The sequence below is a fragment of the Maniola hyperantus genome, chromosome 12, assembly GCF_902806685.2.
Source record: "Maniola hyperantus chromosome 12, iAphHyp1.2, whole genome shotgun sequence".
Classification (NCBI taxonomy): Eukaryota; Metazoa; Arthropoda; class Insecta; order Lepidoptera; family Nymphalidae; genus Maniola; species Maniola hyperantus.
This window is the reverse complement of record NC_048547.1, coordinates 13,802,782-13,821,541: the sequence shown is the minus strand read 5'-3', so window position 1 is coordinate 13,821,541 and position 18,760 is coordinate 13,802,782. Positions and strand designations below refer to the sequence as shown.

Here is an 18,760-nt window from a genome sequence, read left to right as displayed (position 1 = left end):
AACTTTATGGTAATCTATTTTTCCTCTGACTTAAAAGGTAAGCAAGTTGCTTCTCTTTTATTTTAGCGTTTAAACTATCCTAAGTGATTTTCATGATACATATTATATCACACAACGGCTTTACTTACATGTTAAGTCTACGTTAGCCCGACTAGTTTCGAACCCATCCGGGGGGGTTTCAGCAAATTTCAGCTTGATCCGTCGGGTAGTTTGAGCTGTGTGTTGATAGATATCAGTCAGTCACTTTTTCCTTTTATATTTATACTAGCGATCCGCCCCGGTTTCGCATGGGTAGCTTATTACAATTTTCGTAGGGAACTCTAATTTTTTGAAAATAAAATATTGCCTATGTCACTCAGGAATAATATTGTAGTTTTCTACTGGTGAAAAACTTTTCAAAATCGGTTCAGTAGTTCCAGAGATTATTTATAGACTATTATAGATTGTGCCTATTTGAGCCATGGCTCTTGGACTTTTGCAGTTGCACTACTGTTCGCTGCCCGATTACATCATCATAATCAACCCATCATCGGCTCATTACCTACTGAGTAGGTCTTCTCTCGTAAAGAGAATCCACCGCGCTGGCCAAGTGCGAATTGACAGATTTAACTATAAATTATCAGATCTAGGCACAAACAGCTCAGGCATCAGGCATGATGGGCAGTTCCTAGTCTATAATATAAAAATGAATCACTAAATGTGTTGCTCATCGCAAATCTCGAGAACAGCTGAACCGATTTCGCTAATTCTTTTTTTATAATATTCCTTGAAGTACCTACGAGGATTTGAATCGACTGAGGCGGAACGAAGTTCGCCGGGGCAGCTAATAAGTAATAATGACTTGCTATTGCAATTTTTTTAATCTAAAGATCTCAAATTATTACGCAATGGCATAAAATAACATTGCACCCTGATTGCACCGCAATGCACAAAACCGAATAATAGTGATGCAGTTTGCACGTGGTACCTAACCTGTATTGATTTTATTATGCTAGCTACCTACCACTTAGGCACTTGTGATATAACTTATAAAACCTACCTACATGCCGATTTCATGATTCTAGGTCAACGGATTTTTTTCTGGTCGGTGGTCAACGGGAAGTACCCTGTAGGTTTTTTTGACAAACACGACAGACAGACGTACAACGAAGTGATCTTATTCTTATGTTACTTTTTTCCTTTTGAAGTACGGAACCCTAATAAATGGACTGCTAATGAATAATATTATATTGATTGAATTATGTTTACAAGGTCGACTTTCTAAAATTTATTTAGCCTAATTTAAATTGATTTTCTTTAAATCATAATGCAGCTGAGTTGAAACTGTCTCTAGACTATAGGTTATCTGTGGTATCACTAATGTCAACTTCTTGAAAAACTGTAGGTTACCTGTGGGATACAATGGCGAAAAGTGATAGATCACTAAGTATCGATAACTATTTATTTTAAATTCAAAATAAAAATGAAGGAAATAAAGACTAAACAGCTTTTGCTGTTTATAGCTGTATAATTTGCACATAGTTGGTGTGCCTCGGACGTATGGTGGGGGACCTCGTGAGTGGGTCCCCGGTGGAGGATCCACCTCGGCGGATGTCACTGGCTGGGTCGTGGTTGATTGCTTCGGTGTTCCCGTGACCCAGTCACCAGGCTACATGCAGGAGCACCGCTGGGTTTTAGTGGGTATTCCGGTCACCTCTCGGCCGGCGAGTCACAAATACCTTTCTCCAGTTGGCTAATTGGTTGGGTAGCTGGCTGGCTTCCAGGTGGGGTTACGTAAACGCGTTTCCCAGCGATAAAAAAGGATTTACCGAGTTACCGATTTACTAAACTAGTAAAACATGCTGAATAATTATCACAAACCAGTTCAGGCTTCTACCACTAAGATTTGATTGATCTTGAATTTTATTGAAAAATAATTGTTCGAGCTTTCCTTGTTGGTAAAAAAACATTACGAGCTATTGAAGTTATCGATAAGATTATTTATCGATACGAGCACAGCCATAGGCTTGACCTATGACAGTTCTGTTCGCGATGACATTGGAGTGACGCTTTCTGGAATTTGGTGTTACCTCCAATCAGCGTCAAGCGCGGCAAAATATATTTGATCCTATTGGCTGACGTGGCGGAATATTCCAGAAAACTCGAGTGACCTCGGGCGATTACGCCGATTGCATATAAAGTGCTTCATCTGCGTCAGGCGCCATTTTATTACGTGAAAAGAGACCGACAATCGCGCACCTTTGCTGAGTGTACTACTATTTAAGTCTACTGAAGTTATAAGCGAAGATAAAACAGTGAGTATTTCTTTTCATTGCATCCCCATTTTGATTGAATTGTGTAATTTTTGTTACTTATTTTCCCCAAAAAGGTTAGCATTTTCTTATTGGTTGTTCCGTTTTGGGACTTCCTTGTACTATCTGATGAGTCATTTTATTGTAACTGCTGAACTACTGAATAAGTCATTAACTTCTCATGTTCTTGACCGTGTTTTAGAAATACGATAACCCCATGTTAATCCTAATTTCTGCCTATTCATTTTTGACCATTCAGCATATTTTGGCACGTGGTTACGCCCTTTTTAATCATCAAAACCGGCTTGAAATGTAGGTTATATTCTGTGATTTTCTTGGTTATACATTTCCACCATTGTTCTGCTTCGTTCTGAATGACCCATGGCCGACTCGATAACGTGTTTCTAGAATATGCCTGCCATGCGTTTTCCCGCGTGACAGACAAGTGACTAACCTACACGACGCAGTCAATTTTCCATGCGTTGACACTTCTAATCTATGCTGATATTTGATCTAGGTTATGCAATAGAACTTTGAACTGCAAATAGTTCATCAAACCCACCCACGCCAGCACGCCTATTCGTACAAAAGAATTTTCCATTGTTTTCAGTAGATTAGGTGTGACCATGCCCCTTTTAACGTAGCTAGAGACAGTCAAAAATCTGATAAAACAACCTTGAAGGTACCACGATATACCACAAAACCAATAAAAACGGGTGTTTAAGTACTTAATCCTTTGTGCTACAAAATATCTGAGACTTGGTTTTTGCTCATTATATCTGATACATCGTTATTGGATTCTTCTTCTCTTTGGGGCTATGCAGGTATCGTTATTAGTTAGTATACCATACGTGATAATTTAAGCTGTAATGTTCATTTTAAAATAATAGACACCCTTTATCTTAAATATAATAATTAAATATACATACATATAAAAGCAAAAGGTGACTGACTGATCATCCAACGCATAGCTAAAACAACTGGACGATCAGGCTGAAATTTGGCCTGCAGATAGTAGTTATGTCAGTAGGCATCGCCTAAGAAAGGATTTTTGAAAACTCACCCGGGTTAAAAATAGGATTCATAATTCGTGTAGTCCAACGCGGACGAACGAAGTCCAAGTTTCCACATAAAAATGTAAATAATATTATTTCCAATTTCATGTTGTGTGTAAAACATAATTATTCCTAAAAAGTTATACTAGGTTATGACTAAACACAGGCAATTGCACAAGATTTAATCAATAAATCAATTTTTGTATTGTTCCAGATGGCAAAAAGCACCTGCGGGTAGGAAATTGATCTGGGGACCACCTACTCCTGCGTTGGAGTGTTCCAGCATGGGAAGGTGGAGAGATCATCGCAACGACCAGGGCAACAGAACAACACCCTCATATGTCGCGTTCACAGACACTGTAGCGAGCTCATTGGTGATGCCAGCCAGAGAACCAGGTTGCTATGAACCCCAACAACACTATTTTTGGTGAGTGACCAAGTCCTTTTTAATCTGGTCTAATTTTTAGGTCTCTAGACTTGGTTTTTGCAACACAGGTAGTAGGCACAACAGTTGGTAGGACATGACTTGGACAATAGTTTAGGCTTGAATTGATGCTGAGCTGTGGTACCCTAGTGGTTAGGACGTCCGCCTTCTAATCGGAGGTCGGGGGTTCGATCCTGGGCACACACCTCTAACTTTTTAGAGCTATGTGTGTTTTAAGTAATTAAATATCACTTGCTTTAACGGTGAAGGAAAACATTGTGAGGAAACCTGCATGCCTGAGAGTTCTCCATAATGTTCTCAAAGGAGTGTAAAGTCTACCAATCTGCACATGGCCGGCGTGGTAGACTATGGCCAAAACCTTCTTACTCTGAGAGGAGACCCGTGCTCTGTAGTGAGCCAGCGATGGGTTGATGATGATGCTGTGAAGAATAAGTACTAGGGCAACAGGACAACAACCTAGTATGCCGTGTTCATAGACACAGTGACTCATTGCCTGAGGCATAACCAGGTTGCATTGAACCTTCACAAGATTATGTTTGATGAATCACAAGTTCTTTTTAATTTGGTCTATCTGATAAGACTAGTAGCACCTATAGACAATACTCTCCTAGCAACAGGTTGTAACAACAGCAAGGTATAAGAACATAGAAGCAGTATATTTCCATGACCTTGAATGTAACATTACCACTAGGGGGATAAGTACATAACTACATACAATAGGAAACTAGCTGATGCTCATGACTTTGTCTATGTGGATTAAGGTTTTTCAAAAATCCTATTTAAGCAATATACTCATTTTCAAGATGCAAACTTCATGATTCAGTTCAGTAGTTGAACCATCAATAGATAATAGACATATTATATTTGCATTTATGTAAAGATACTTGCATTTAATTTAGTATCTAGATCGAACAAATCCACAAAATTTTTAAGACAGTTGTGATTGTTTATAATTTTTGATCAGAAAACCTACTTATAGAAGCCATACAAGGTAAATAAAACTAAGTATCGGGAAAGGAATTAGAATAATTGATTTAAAAAAAAATGAATAACCAGTATTTAGCATCACATTAGCTTATACCTAGTTTTGAGATACCGACTGTTTTACTAGTTTGTGATAATTGATTAAAAAACTTACAAAACTCGAATCATCCTATCAAGTTTTATCTGAAGGGATGAGTCATTTGTTTTGACCAAATAAGTTAGAAATGATACTATCATATTGAATTCATGATAATACCAATGTGTATTTCTAATTACTCCTGCATAAATAAATTATTCTTATTCTTATTCCTCGATAAAGGAAAACTTCCTGAGGAAATGCATTTGTTATGAAAACATTTTTCTTTACATACAAACTTGATTCTAGTAGGCCATGTTTGTTCTACATTTATACTTCCATACTAATATTATAAATGCAAAAGTGTCTGTCTGCTAGCTTTTCACAGCCCATCTTTGTCTGATTTTGACGAATTTTGGTACAGAGATAGCTTGCATGACAGGGATGGATCGCCAGAAAATAACTAAAGGATTTAAAAAATCCTAAAGTCTAAACCATCCTAGACATACCTTGCATCGCTGAGTTGGATATACATAGGTTACTTTTTATACCCTAAAATAAAAAATAAAAAAACCAGACGAGTCGCGGCCATCATCTAGTTGATACCTATACCGACATCGTAAAACAATTTTGGCTTTATAAGGTATAAAAATAATAACAACTTCCTTGACTTGAAATGGTGTTGCAAGGTTTTATGAGTCATTTAGCATTACTTTGATTTTTTTCATATGCTTATGTGGCATTGAAGTGTGTAATAGTAATTGCTCCTTTAATTTATTATGACGTAGCAACTTAGCTAATTATGAAATGTTTACCTGCTTAGCTTTATAAAAAAGTAGTTTTGCTTCTTTTTAGGGTCTCATACCAAAATGATTAAGGAATTAGAGCCTCAATAGCTCAACGGGTAAAGGAGTGGACTGAAAACCGAATGGTCGACGGTTCAAACCCCGCCCGTTGCACTATTGTCGTACCTACTCATAGCACTAGCTTGACGCTTAGTTGGAGAGGAAAGGGGAATGTTAGTCATGGAATTAACATGGCCAATATTCTTTTTAACTTTTTGGACTGAATCCGTCTGTCTGTCACACCTGGTTATTACAGTAATTACTAATGGTTATATTTATACTTGTCCAACTTCATTGAAAATGAAAGAATTCAAAAAATATTCACACAACAAAAGGAACCGAAATGGGGAATCCGAATTTTAATGTGGGGCTACTAGATCAGGTCTGGTATCATATGAATGGGCTTCATTTATATTATATACATTCTAAAATAGATTTGTTGTGATCCCCAATAAGTGATTTGTTATTGAGATATACTGTTTCATTCCATAGATTAAATTAATCAAATAAATAGGTTTCTTTTCAAGCTATGGAAGTTGGAACTCTTGGTGAGCGAGTCTGACTCTACTTGGCTGTTTTTTTTTAATTATTATTTCATGATGATAACCAATATACTAGACTAGAGTCTCTGAACTTAATGAATGAGACCAATACTCTGATAATTTTTCAACTAGACATTGAAGGATGGAAGGAGCAGCAAGTACAACAAGTAACCGATGTCTCTCTTTGTTACAGATGCCAAACGACTCATTGGCCGCAAGTTTGAAGACACAACTGTTCAAGCTGACATGAAGCACTGGCCATTCGAAGTGGTAAGTGACGGCGGCAAACCAAAGATTAAGGTAGCGTACAAAGGCGAGGACAAGACCTTCTTCCCTGAAGAAGTAAGCTCCATGGTGCTTACCAAGATGAAGGAAACAGCCGAGGCTTACCTCGGCAAAACGGTGCAGAATGCAGTCATCACGGTTCCAGCGTACTTCAATGACTCCCAGCGACAGGCCACGAAAGATGCGGGTACCATCTCTGGTCTGAACGTTCTCCGAATCATCAACGAGCCGACTGCTGCTGCGATTGCGTATGGTCTTGACAAGAAAGGGGGAGGAGAACGAAATGTTCTGATTTTCGATCTCGGCGGCGGAACCTTCGACGTGTCCATCCTCACCATCGAGGACGGCATCTTCGAGGTGAAGTCCACCGCTGGAGACACGCATTTGGGAGGCGAGGACTTCGATAACCGCATGGTGAACCACTTCGTCCAGGAGTTCAAGCGGAAGTATAAGAAAGACCTCACCACCAACAAGCGGGCGCTCCGTAGGTTGCGCACGGCTTGCGAGCGAGCGAAGAGGACTCTGTCCTCTTCCACACAGGCGAGCATCGAAATCGATTCTCTCTTCGAGGGCATCGACTTCTACACGTCCATCACCAGAGCTCGCTTCGAGGAGTTGAACGCTGACCTGTTCCGATCCACCATGGAGCCCGTCGAGAAGTCCCTTCGCGACGCCAAGATGGATAAGGCGCAAATCCACGACATCGTCTTGGTCGGTGGGTCCACCCGTATTCCCAAGGTGCAGAAGCTTCTTCAAGACTTCTTCAACGGCAAGGAGCTGAACAAGTCCATCAACCCTGACGAGGCCGTGGCGTACGGTGCCGCGGTCCAAGCCGCCATCTTACACGGCGACAAGTCTGAGGAGGTCCAAGACCTGCTACTGCTGGACGTGACGCCGTTGTCGCTCGGTATCGAAACGGCGGGTGGCGTCATGACCACGCTCATCAAGCGGAACACCACCATCCCAACCAAGCAAACGCAGACCTTCACCACGTATTCTGACAACCAACCCGGCGTGCTCATTCAAGTATTCGAGGGCGAGCGTGCCATGACCAAAGACAACAACCTGCTGGGAAAATTCGAGCTGACCGGCATTCCGCCCGCGCCGCGCGGCGTCCCGCAGATCGAGGTCACCTTCGACATCGACGCCAACGGTATCCTCAACGTCTCCGCCGTGGAGAAGTCCACCAACAAGGAGAACAAGATCACCATCACCAACGACAAGGGCCGCTTGTCCAAGGAGGAGATCGAGCGCATGGTGAACGAAGCGGAGAAGTACCGCAACGAGGACGAGAAGCAGAAGGAGTGCATCCAAGCCAAGAACGCACTCGAGTCCTACTGCTTCAACATGAAGTCCACCATGGAGGATGATAAGCTAAAAGACAAGCTGTCGGACGCCGACAAGCAAACCATCCTGGATAAATGCAATGACACCATCAAGTGGCTGGATTCCAACCAGCTGGCTGACAAGGAAGAGTACGAGCATAAGCAGAAAGAGCTGGAGGGTGTATGCAACCCGATAATCACCAAGATGTACCAGGGTGCGGGCGGCGCGCCCGGTGGCATGCCCGGTATGCCCGGATTCCCCGGCGGCGCTCCCGGCGCGGGGGGTGCGGCGCCCGGCGGCGGTGCCGGCCCCACCATCGAGGAGGTCGACTAAACATTCCAAACCTTCCGTATAGTATCACCACCCACTGATTCCGATTTCTTTAAGATGTTGAAAGTTCTGTCAACTTAAATAAATGAACCTAATTTAAAATTCATTAATGGTTTGATTTGCCTATCTAATCCTGTACAGTACGCGGCAGGAAGTAGTGTACATGGGCCTTTAGAATGACATTTCGGCTTTCTAGAGCGTTGTCTCTGTCACTCGTACCTATATGACGTTTTGTCGGTCTCGACGACGGTCAACGCTCTACAAATCTATCTCCTTCTAAAGGTATCGACCTTTACACATTACATTACATACACATTACATTACTTTCGGCCGCTTACTTTAGGTATGTTACTAGTAAAAGCTCGAACTACGATAAACCATAAGATTTTTCCAAAGTCACACTATCACAGGACATGGATGGGGTTTCATGAAATCTTAGGATTTGCCATATTTCGAGCTTTTTCAGTAAATTATAATTTAGAATTTTGCGTTCTTACGTAGAGCGTCTGCAGAAAATCTATTCGCGAGAGGTGGGCATGGGGGCAATCGGAGTATGAAGTAAGCAAAGAATTTCTAAGTACTACTTCGAGGTAAGTTGTTGGGAGGGGGACCCCCCTGCACGGCTCGCTTCATACCCCGATGTCTGACATAATATCTATACAATTCTGTGTCGCGGGGTTCGAATCCCAGATGGACATGGATTCTAGAAAGGAGACAGAATAGAAGTAATAAAAGCAACATCAGTACGCGACAGGTCGAGATGGCAATCGGGTAGGGAACGCCTCGCACAGCCCCCGCGCTAACGGTGCGGGTACCCGTATTAGTATATTATCTATGGTGTGGGGCATCCACCTGCCTCATACCCCGATTGCCATCTCGACCTGTCGCGGGCTATACCTACCTCTTGAATAGGTACCTACAATATCATTCGAAAACGTGTTAAAATCCCTAAAAAGCGTAGATCGTGGAAAAGGTGCTGGTCCTGATGGCATACCGCCTATGTTCATAGCATCGTGTGCTTCAGCTTTGGCTACGCCACTGTGTACTATTTTTAACAAATCGTTAACCACTGGTATATTTCCAAAAGCATGGAAGTCAGCAAAGGTCGTCCCCATTTATAAATCAGAAAAAGATACCCTAGTCCAAAATTATAGGCCTATTTCAATTCTTTCCACTTTTGCTAAAATATTTGAATGCATGGTTTGCCCTCTCATACAAAACCACCTCAAACATTTTCTTACTATCAACCAGCATGGATTTATTAGTTCCAGATCCACTAGCACAAACCTAGTAACTTTTACTGAAACTCTCGTCAATGCAATTGACAACAATAGTCAAATTGACGTTATATACACGGATTTCAGTAAGGCGTTTGACAGTGTCCCACATGAGATTCTTGTTTCAAAATTAAAGGCATATGGTTTTACTGGAAATTTCCTTGATTGGCTAAAATCTTATTTACAAGATCGCACATTCTTCGTAGTCGTTAATGGATACCAATCCAAAGTTTGTAAGATTTCTTCCGGTGTACCCCAGGGTTCACACATTGGTCCTATATTATTCAATGTGTTTATCAATGACATCTCTAATTGCTTTCAATATTCATCTCCATTTCTGTATGCTGATGATTTGAAATTTACCAGAAAGATTAATGCTGCTGATGACTGCATGCTTTTACAAAAAGACCTTGATGCGTTGATTATGTGGTGCTGTGACAATAAAATGATGTTAAATAAAAAGAAATGCTTTTATATCAAATATACAAGGAAATTAAAATCTGTTAACTTTGACTACCACATAGACGGGCATAAATTAGACGAATTGGAGACTATAAGAGATTTGGGAGTAGTATATGACCAAAAGTTGACATTTGTCCCACATATTGAATATATTACTAAACGAGCGTCGAGGATGCTTGGTTTTGTTATTAGAAATGCTAAAGTATTTAAAAATATTCGCACAAAAAAGCTTCTCTACAATAACTTAGTCAGGAGTATCGTGGAATATGGTTCAGTGGTCTGGAGACCTCACTATGCAACACATATTTTGAGACTTGAACGCATCCAAAAAAGATTCCTTTGGCACCTAGCTACTAGTGTTGGAAAAGGTAGTAGAAATTTTGCATATAAAGAAAGATTGTCTTATTTCCAAATGTATTCGTTAGAAAAACGTAGGGAACTTTTAGATCTGCAATTCTTGTATAAAATTTTTAATGCTAAGATCGACTGTCCTCAACTATTGAGCAGCTTCAAATTTAAGGTTCCTGTCCATTATCCACGTAAACCCATTACACCACTTTGTCCACCGTTGTGTAGAACTGTCCTTGGCGCCAATTCTCCTGTCTCTAGATTATGTAAAACTCTTAACCACCACAGCTCTGTCATTGACATTAATTCTGACTCTTTATATAAGTTTCGGGAAAAGATCTTTGCATATTGGAAGTCTTGAGTAGGAAGTATTATCTTTAATCTTATTGATGTTTGTTTTTTATTTTGTCACATATGTTTGTAAATGTTGTATTAACTTATAATTGGCGACTGCACTTAGTAAGTAATATTTTCAGAATTAAGTTTTTTTAAAAATGTATTAGTGTAAGTAGCCGTTAGTTAATTTAATAAATAAAATAAAAATAAAATAGGAGGTGCCTGCAGAAGTGGAGTGATACCTATTCAGGCCGCTACGTAAAGATGGGCGTTTTTGGCTATTTCTGGCAACGGTTAATCAACAGTTATTTAGTTTCAATACCAATATTGATAACCGTCGCCGAATATCGGTATCAGAGTTGTGTTTCAACTAATTTAATATGCGCAACGCGCAGCGGTCTCCGTAGTAGTAACTATCTAGTAGTAGCTGCCGTATCAATACCGTCTGTATAGCTAGCGCGCGCATATTCACTAAAATAAAACCAATTTTACTTTCATGAATATCGTGATGTAATCACAACCTTAAGTTCATAGCAGCAAAGTTTAATTATAATGATCATTGACATAGGTCAAACTATAGTGGACGCCTGCACGAATAGTTTGCCACAATCCAGTTAACCAAAAACATTTCACGAAGATTGATAAACCAAAGAGGACCTTATCTCTATTACTCTAAGGCTAACTGTATTAAGATTGATAGGTCAAAGTGTAATGGACAAGTACTTGTACAGTTAAGCCTTAGCGTAATAGAGATAAGGTCGGCTTTGGTTTATCAAGTTCTTAGTTACTAAGCCGGTAGCCAATAACCGCTCCTTCTCAGCTTTCAGTGGAAGAAAGAAAGAGAAGGCATAATTATTGCGTTTCTAGTTACCAAAAAACCAAACAATGCATTGTCAGTTGCCAGTTGGCAGCGTTGCGTTGTCAGGTGGTTCGTCATAGATGTTAGCTGATAACCGTTGTTAGCTACGACAATAACGCTACGGTACGCTATAGGCACGGCAGCGGTCTTCAGTTAAGTTAAGCTATAGCGGACACATGTCTACCGCTACGTGAATGCCTAGTTTCCTGGGCATCTTCAAACATCATGACTAATATTTCTTCGGGTCTATCTGTTGCACTCCATTATGAAATTTAGATTGTAATTTAGGTTACGATGGGGCTGGCGTGTCCGTGTCGGGCAAAAGTCCCAAAAAATAAAGATAAAAAAAAAAAAAACATCATGACATATTTCTATTAATTCCTCAAAAACTAAAATAGCAGCAGCTACCTATGCAGGAAGAAACTTATCTCTCGGTTTCCGTTTTTGTTAGAGGTTAACCAAATTCATGTTGTTCAGTCCAGTACCACCTATTACTAAGCGCGACGCGAGGGCGGCCGTAAACGAAATGCTTATCTGCCCTTTTTCGTTTTTAGGGTTCCGTAGTAAACACAAACGGTTAATCTCAGAGACTATTAGTGCTAGGAATCTCATTTGGAATTGGTATAAATATTAATCACGCCGACAAAGTTGTGAAATAAAATTGTGATAAATATTTTTTTAGGGTAGCTAAAAAAATTGGTATGGTTTTTTTCATGTAGGTACTAGGCGCTGATGCCCGCGACTTCGTACGCGTTTCGGATAATTAGGTTTTTAAAAAATCCCCTGGGAAATCTTTGATTTCATATGAAATCCGGGATAAAAAGTAGCCTATGTCACTCTCCAGGTCTTTAACTACGTATATTCAAAAAATCACGTCTGTCCGTTGCTCCGTTGCGACGTGATTGAAGGACAAACCAACACATTCGCATTCGGGTACTGATGGAAGCCCTCTGAAAAATAATTCAATTGAATTTCTAATTCAATATTTGGTTTTGGATCAACGAGCTAGAGACCTGTGATACGCGGACAGACAGACAGACAGCAGAGTGACATCAATAGGGCTCGGTTTATACCCTTTGGGCACGGAACCCTAAAAACAGATCTCAGCCAGGCTTTTGTTATGTCTTTAGTCTGCACGTCTTCAATAAGTATGACCTGCGCAAACCGTTGCAATTTCAGATTGAACTAGGTACTTGTTTAGGTAGATCCTAAGTACCTACCTACTTGTTTTGCGATCACTGTAGTCTGTACCTCACAGTGCAGCGCTCGAAATGAAAGATATTTCATATACAAATAACATTTATTTTGTTTTAATATTAACATAACACTTTGGCTTACGATTACAATACTACCAATCAAATAATGAGAGTAGGCTAACATTTGTATTCGAAATTCATTTTTTGAATTAAGAATATAAACTTTTCCGGCCGCCACTATTCAATTTGTCTTACTGTACATAACAGCTAAATAATATAATTTACTTTTTTATAATAATTATTATAACAAAATTTTGTACAAAGGCAAAAACCATAGCGCTAACATTAGGTACACATTTCGCCAATTATTGCCAACTTAATAACTTAAGTTTAGCAATATAAGTAGGTACATTACGGTTAAAGTCTTTTGTATGACCACCCTCTATTAATAAACGTAAAAAATTGTTGGAATAGGTTCCCAGATCCTTCAGCAACTATATGCCTTTAATACCTACCTAAGGTAAATCATTTATTAATAGAACCATCGAAACACATCCAAACATTTGTCATCATAAGTCGCAAATAGTTACCTACTCCTATCACAAAATTATTTACATAACTTTCTTAGGCTCAAGACACATTGACAGAGTTGTAGGACTGCGTCTTTCTAAAGTCCAAAGTACTTTACGTGACTTTACTCATATGAAAAAGACGCGCATTGTAGGGAATTTTTTTCACTTTAGTTCATTAACCAGTTGCAAGTTCACTAACAGAAGAAGTAGCCAAGTTCAGTTTACTTTCAAAAACTTTAGAAAAGCGTCGCTACCCGCTGGGTATTGCGTCACGTGCTTAGAATTAATTTGGAAATGTTTAAGTGTTTCTATGGCATGCACGGGATTGTAAGGACTGGACAAAGTAGTTTTTTAGGGTAGGGTTATAGGTTTTTTCCTAGAATATGTTACAGATTAGGCCGTTCCTTTAGCTTAGCAAATAAATTAGGTATCATTTAATGTTTTTGATGTCACACTGTTAAAAATATCAAATACCTCCACAAATAAAAACCAGACCAAGCGAAGACCGAAACTCAAAACCGCGACTCCATTTCGCATCTTCGAAAATTGAGATCTTGTTCGACTCGATGATTTTAGCTTTTACGAAGAACAGCTAAAATCATCGTGTCTCCTATGGCCCTGAGCCATACAGAACAGAAACAATAACTCTATAATATTTTATAATATCTAAATTTAACGCTTTTTAACAAATGTAGTCGTCCTTATTACATTATTATTTAAGGTGCAAACACATTACGATTCGTGACGTGACTTAATATCACATAAGACGATTAAATTCAATTCACTCATTTTACACGTGCACGTCTTCTGATGAAGATTTTTCCACAAATTTGTGCAATTTGTGAACAATTATATTAACTGTGCACATCTTCATCAGGGGACTCTCAATGCGCACTTCGATAGGTCACAAGTACTCGTCAGATTCAGGTTCGTGAGATAAGCTCGGTAGGTAGGACTCGTCAGATTGCATTTCAAAACACATCAACACAGTAATGTGTTTGCACCTTTATTTAAGCTAATCGATACATAACCGTCCACCTATTTCTAAATTCAGCAAAGCTTCTTTCTAGAAGCTTTAAGCACTTCGTTTCTATATCAATTTGTTAATTTTAACTCTGGGTAGCATTCGGATCCTGGCGACCGCAACTGACGACTGCGACGGTCTACTTCACACACTACCCTTACGTAGTCGAAGTTCCACAGATACGTAAGAAGCGATTTGCCTCCTGGTTTCTAATTCGAACCGCAAGGATATGGAATGCTCTTCCAGCATCAGTTTTCCCCTCCAATTTTAATATTGGAACCTTCAAGTCCAGAGTGAATGCCCAAGTCTTCTAGCGCGTTCCATCTTAAAAAATAAATGAGAATCATGTTTTTTTTTAAATTATTTTCTTTAATAATCAATAGGCTAGTTGACACTTTTTTTAAGTAGGTCTTAAATGGTTAATATTTGTCCTATTAGATCAAAAAAATTAACACTAAATTTTTTTGCGCCCTAAAAACCGTAAAACTTTAATTTAAAAATATATTTTTCTTAGATAGGTGAAAACACTGTCGGCCATGTTTGGCCGATAGATTATCTGTGCTCTGACGTCATGCATTTGTAAACAACAGCATAACCTCCCAAAGTTTAATAAACATGACTTCTATACTAGTTTACATGAAAAATATAGTAATTATCGTTATTGTATCATCCGAGAATGTAAAAACGCATCGATAAAGACCACAGGAAAGTTGTGGATTAGAGTGCCCAGTGAAATAAATATACGTAACACGCGAAGACTTGCTTAAAGGGATCCTATATCACTAACAACTGCAACCCAAATTTATTTTTGCAAAGATCACTTTGTTGTAAGTCTTACTTAATAACTTATTCAATTTATAAAGAGAATACGATAATTTTTTACGTTTACTATGAGTTTTTAGAAATATATAAAAACTAGCTTATGCTCGTGACTTCGCCCGCGTGGACTTCATAAATTTCAAACCCCCATTTAACCCACTCAGGGATGGAATTTCAAAAAATCCTTTCCTAGTGGATACCTTCTCTTTACCTACAAAGAACACACGCACCAAATTTCATGTATCTAGGACCAGCTGTTTAGATGTTTAGGCCGTGCGTTGATATATAAGTTAGTCAGGACTTGAAATTTTATATACATATATGGATACTACGTTAGTCAATAGGGATGACATTTGTTTGTTTACATATATTTTAATGACGTCACATCATGGCTGACAGCGTTTTCTGAGTTTCAAATAAAAATAAAAACTGTATTTTTTTAAATTGGATTTATATATCCATCCTGCGTTTTTAATAATTGTTATTGATATATTTCGTTGTCTTAAGCAAAATATTATAATAAATAATCATTTATTGGACGAAATTAGATATGAGTCAAGTAGCCTATTCTAGCCCCATAAACTAACCGCTATACAAAAAAATCACATAATATTATTACTTCAGTCCAAGACCCTGTTGTGTATGTTTTCTGCGTAGGTAGTTGTTTAATCTCTGTTGAGTTTGGCTGGCGTAACTTACCGAAATTCGTTTAGAAGGACATCTTTATTACTTATAATAGTATGAAGTAGTCACACGAATGCTTTATCAATACTTACTAAATAGCTAGTCGCGGTCACCAGTCGTGGTCGCCAGTCGTAGTCGCCAGTCGTGGTCGTCAAGATATGCCACCTTTACGCCTTTACAGAACATAATAAATTCAGCTCACAATTTATCTTTATTCTCTCTTCAAATCCGTCATCAGTATGTATTTTATTCACACAGCATTGAACTGTATCACAAATTATCTGTACTGGTAGGTATTTTAATTCAACTTATTCTACAACGGTGTTTTCGTCAAAATTATCTATATTTTACTATAACTCTTTTTTGCTATTATTAGGTATAACTATTACGGACATTCTGAAATCTTAAAATCTAATCTTTAGGTACATGATCGAGAAAATAAACATTTTTTATTTAGAAAACTTAAACATGTGTATTTTAATCTATTTCGATATGGCGTTTCTTCGCGGGGTTTTTGATTTTTATAAAATTAATATGTTATTGTGCTTTTCGATAAAATCCGGTCGCTGGATACCTTTACTCCACGTTTTCTCGTGATATTCTTCTAAGTCTTCAATCTCGTTTTACTCATCTACATATGAATCGTTCATTAGTTTCCATCCACTACTTGGGGTTGTGCACGCATGCAATTCATTAATTTCTTTACATACCTACTAGACATATGACAATCCTTTTTCCTACTGGTGCTACTTTATCGTGTTGCTAACGCTTATCAACTTGCTGGGGTAACTAAATCTTTTCTTTGACCAGTACCCAGTTTCACAATACAACGGTTGCGATTTTCATAGCAACCAGGGTATTAAAAAATTTCTGTGTATTCTTAGCATTGTTCTTTATTCTGCACGCATCTACTGCTGGCCATAGGCTTTTTCGAGAGTATTGGAAATACAGTCTCTTCATCTAGCTGCCTCCTGACACCAAGCTGTAATTTGTAAATCCAACCAGTGTATCTATCGTACCTGTACCTATCGGTATGCGCTCTCAACTCCAGAACACGTCAGCTAATCTTAGTCAGCCTCATAAAGAAGCTGTATTACTTACATCAGCTTTCAGCAAATTTCTAATTGATTTTCACCTGTCGTATTTCCCATTTGAACCCTCTAAAAATACTCGCGATGCCAAGTCCCATGTAGTGAATGGATTTTTCACGTAATGTTTAGGGAACTACATCCAGGCGACGGCAGGAGTGCCGTCCGATGAGAGGGAATCCATCGACCGAATGGTCGTGGATCTTTGCTGTCAGTAAAGTGACGAGCTCGAACACGGCCCGTCCACGCCTTGCAGCTGTTGGTCAGAATTGATGACCAGCTGGAAAAAATATTGAGGTCCCTTAAATATGTTGAAGATAAAGCCTGTTAAAGAAGGTACGAGTTAAAAAAGTTTAAAAAGCGAAGCGGGTAGATACTGATCAGGTGCGGGTTCCATGGTTGGAACAAAGGGCTCTCCGCTCTACTGCTATATGATGCTAGGACAATATGCTTAAAAATCTCAGCGCACGATATGCCAGATAATAAGATGAAAAATAGACTGCGCACTGTTGTGACGAGACAGTAGGTCTTGTCAGATTGTTAGAATTTCTACATTATGAGTAAATTGGAATTTAGGATAAGCAATACAAGTAACGAAGTCCAAGTTAATTCAATAGTAGGTACTAAGACAGGGAGTCCGAAAGAAAATCTACGTTAATGCACAGGTTAAAGAGAGTACTAAGCACTTATATGCAAAAACTCAAATTTATAGACCGAATGATTTGAGCTGGATATTAATATGCCAATTAGTCAGTTTTTTCCATTATATGTTAAGAAGATAGATGTGTTTACTTCTCTAATTTCACACACAGCTGGCAGCAGCCCATCAGTAGAGTTGTTTGGTGATCGAGGAGACGGAGTAGGCGCATGCTTCGGAAGGTCCCTGCCCGCCGCCATCTTGTCGTGCAACTGAGCGAGACGCATGCTCATCTGCCGTCTCTCTTTCTGCTCCCTTTCTCTCTCCCACTTCTTCGCACTATAACTCCTAATAGACGATGAGCTGCTCTGGACCGAGCTTAGACTTGGACGTCTCGAACCTAGATGGAACATTTAGGTAAGAGTTAAATACCACAGAGTTATGAAATAAAGGGTGCCTAGCTAACTAGTAATAAGTGCTGGTGCAAAGCATACTATAATATCTTGCTGTAAATTCTAGAAATGTTATCAAAACGATATTGCTGTAATTGAATTCCAGACGGAAGTTGTTATTTTTAATTAAGTTGTTACCTACTGTTAAAGCATGGTAGCCATTGTACCACAGATGTGCGCGATGTAAAGCGAGGGATACGCGTGAATCCCAGAAATAAAATCGTCTCATTTTTATAAAATCTTCTTAATCAACCGATAGATATCCACTGCTGGACATAGGTATTTCACACATAGGTATCTGCACGCCCTCACATATCTTGTAAATAGACAGCCATAAAAATTCTTTACGTTATAAAATTTTCTATTAAGACATCAGTCATCTATGGAGTACAATAAAGATGTTTTCATTTTGATCAAAGATTTTAATTTGCATGCCGTTGTTTATCTAACTTGGAGTTTTTTACTTCTATTTGAAATCTTCTGTGTGTATTAAAGTACTTTCTTTTACTCTTAATTTCTTGTCTGTTAAACTATGTAGACGAATGATATCTTATAAGTAGAGGCTGGTGCACTGCAGAAAACTATAATTATTAAATTTAATTCTGTTACAATAGGGGACGCAAGAGAGAGAACTGATATTTAGACGAGTTTGGATATGCTAATAACATAGTGATACTTACAGAAACAAACATAGAAGGCGGGCATGCCGTGGTCAAATGCTATTTTGAAAAATGTAATCACACAATAAATTCGTTATTTCAAATGACCCCATAACTAAGTACTACTTTTCATAAATTTCACTTACCTACTAGATTTTATATAAAAAT

At 38.8% G+C, this 18,760-nt stretch overlaps 2 protein-coding genes across 3 annotated transcripts in view; one reads left to right on the top strand and one right to left on the bottom strand.

The window, feature by feature from the left end:
* The first annotated feature begins 3,560 nt into the window (after nucleotides 1-3,560).
* On the top strand, nucleotides 3,561-8,285 carry LOC117987273 (heat shock 70 kDa protein cognate 4-like). Its single transcript, XM_034974233.2, is given in 4 exon segments — nucleotides 3,561-3,705; nucleotides 3,708-3,731; nucleotides 3,734-3,773; nucleotides 6,432-8,285. Coding segments are annotated over 4 exon segments (1,890 nt in total). The 5' UTR covers nucleotides 3,561-3,630; the 3' UTR covers nucleotides 8,183-8,285.
* A 7,359-nt stretch (nucleotides 8,286-15,644) lies between these two features.
* The window catches only part of LOC117987270 (uncharacterized), a 41,292-nt gene continuing 38,176 nt past the window's right edge, over nucleotides 15,645-18,760 (bottom strand). For both annotated transcript variants that reach the window (XM_069502067.1, XM_034974232.2), the window contains exons 7-8: nucleotides 17,637-17,881; nucleotides 15,645-17,124 (exon numbers count right to left, since the gene is read on the bottom strand). In XM_069502067.1, coding sequence (XP_069358168.1) covers nucleotides 17,056-17,124; nucleotides 17,637-17,881 — 314 coding nt within the window. In that variant the 3' untranslated portion in view covers nucleotides 15,645-17,055. The remainder of the gene's footprint in view (nucleotides 17,125-17,636; nucleotides 17,882-18,760) is intronic.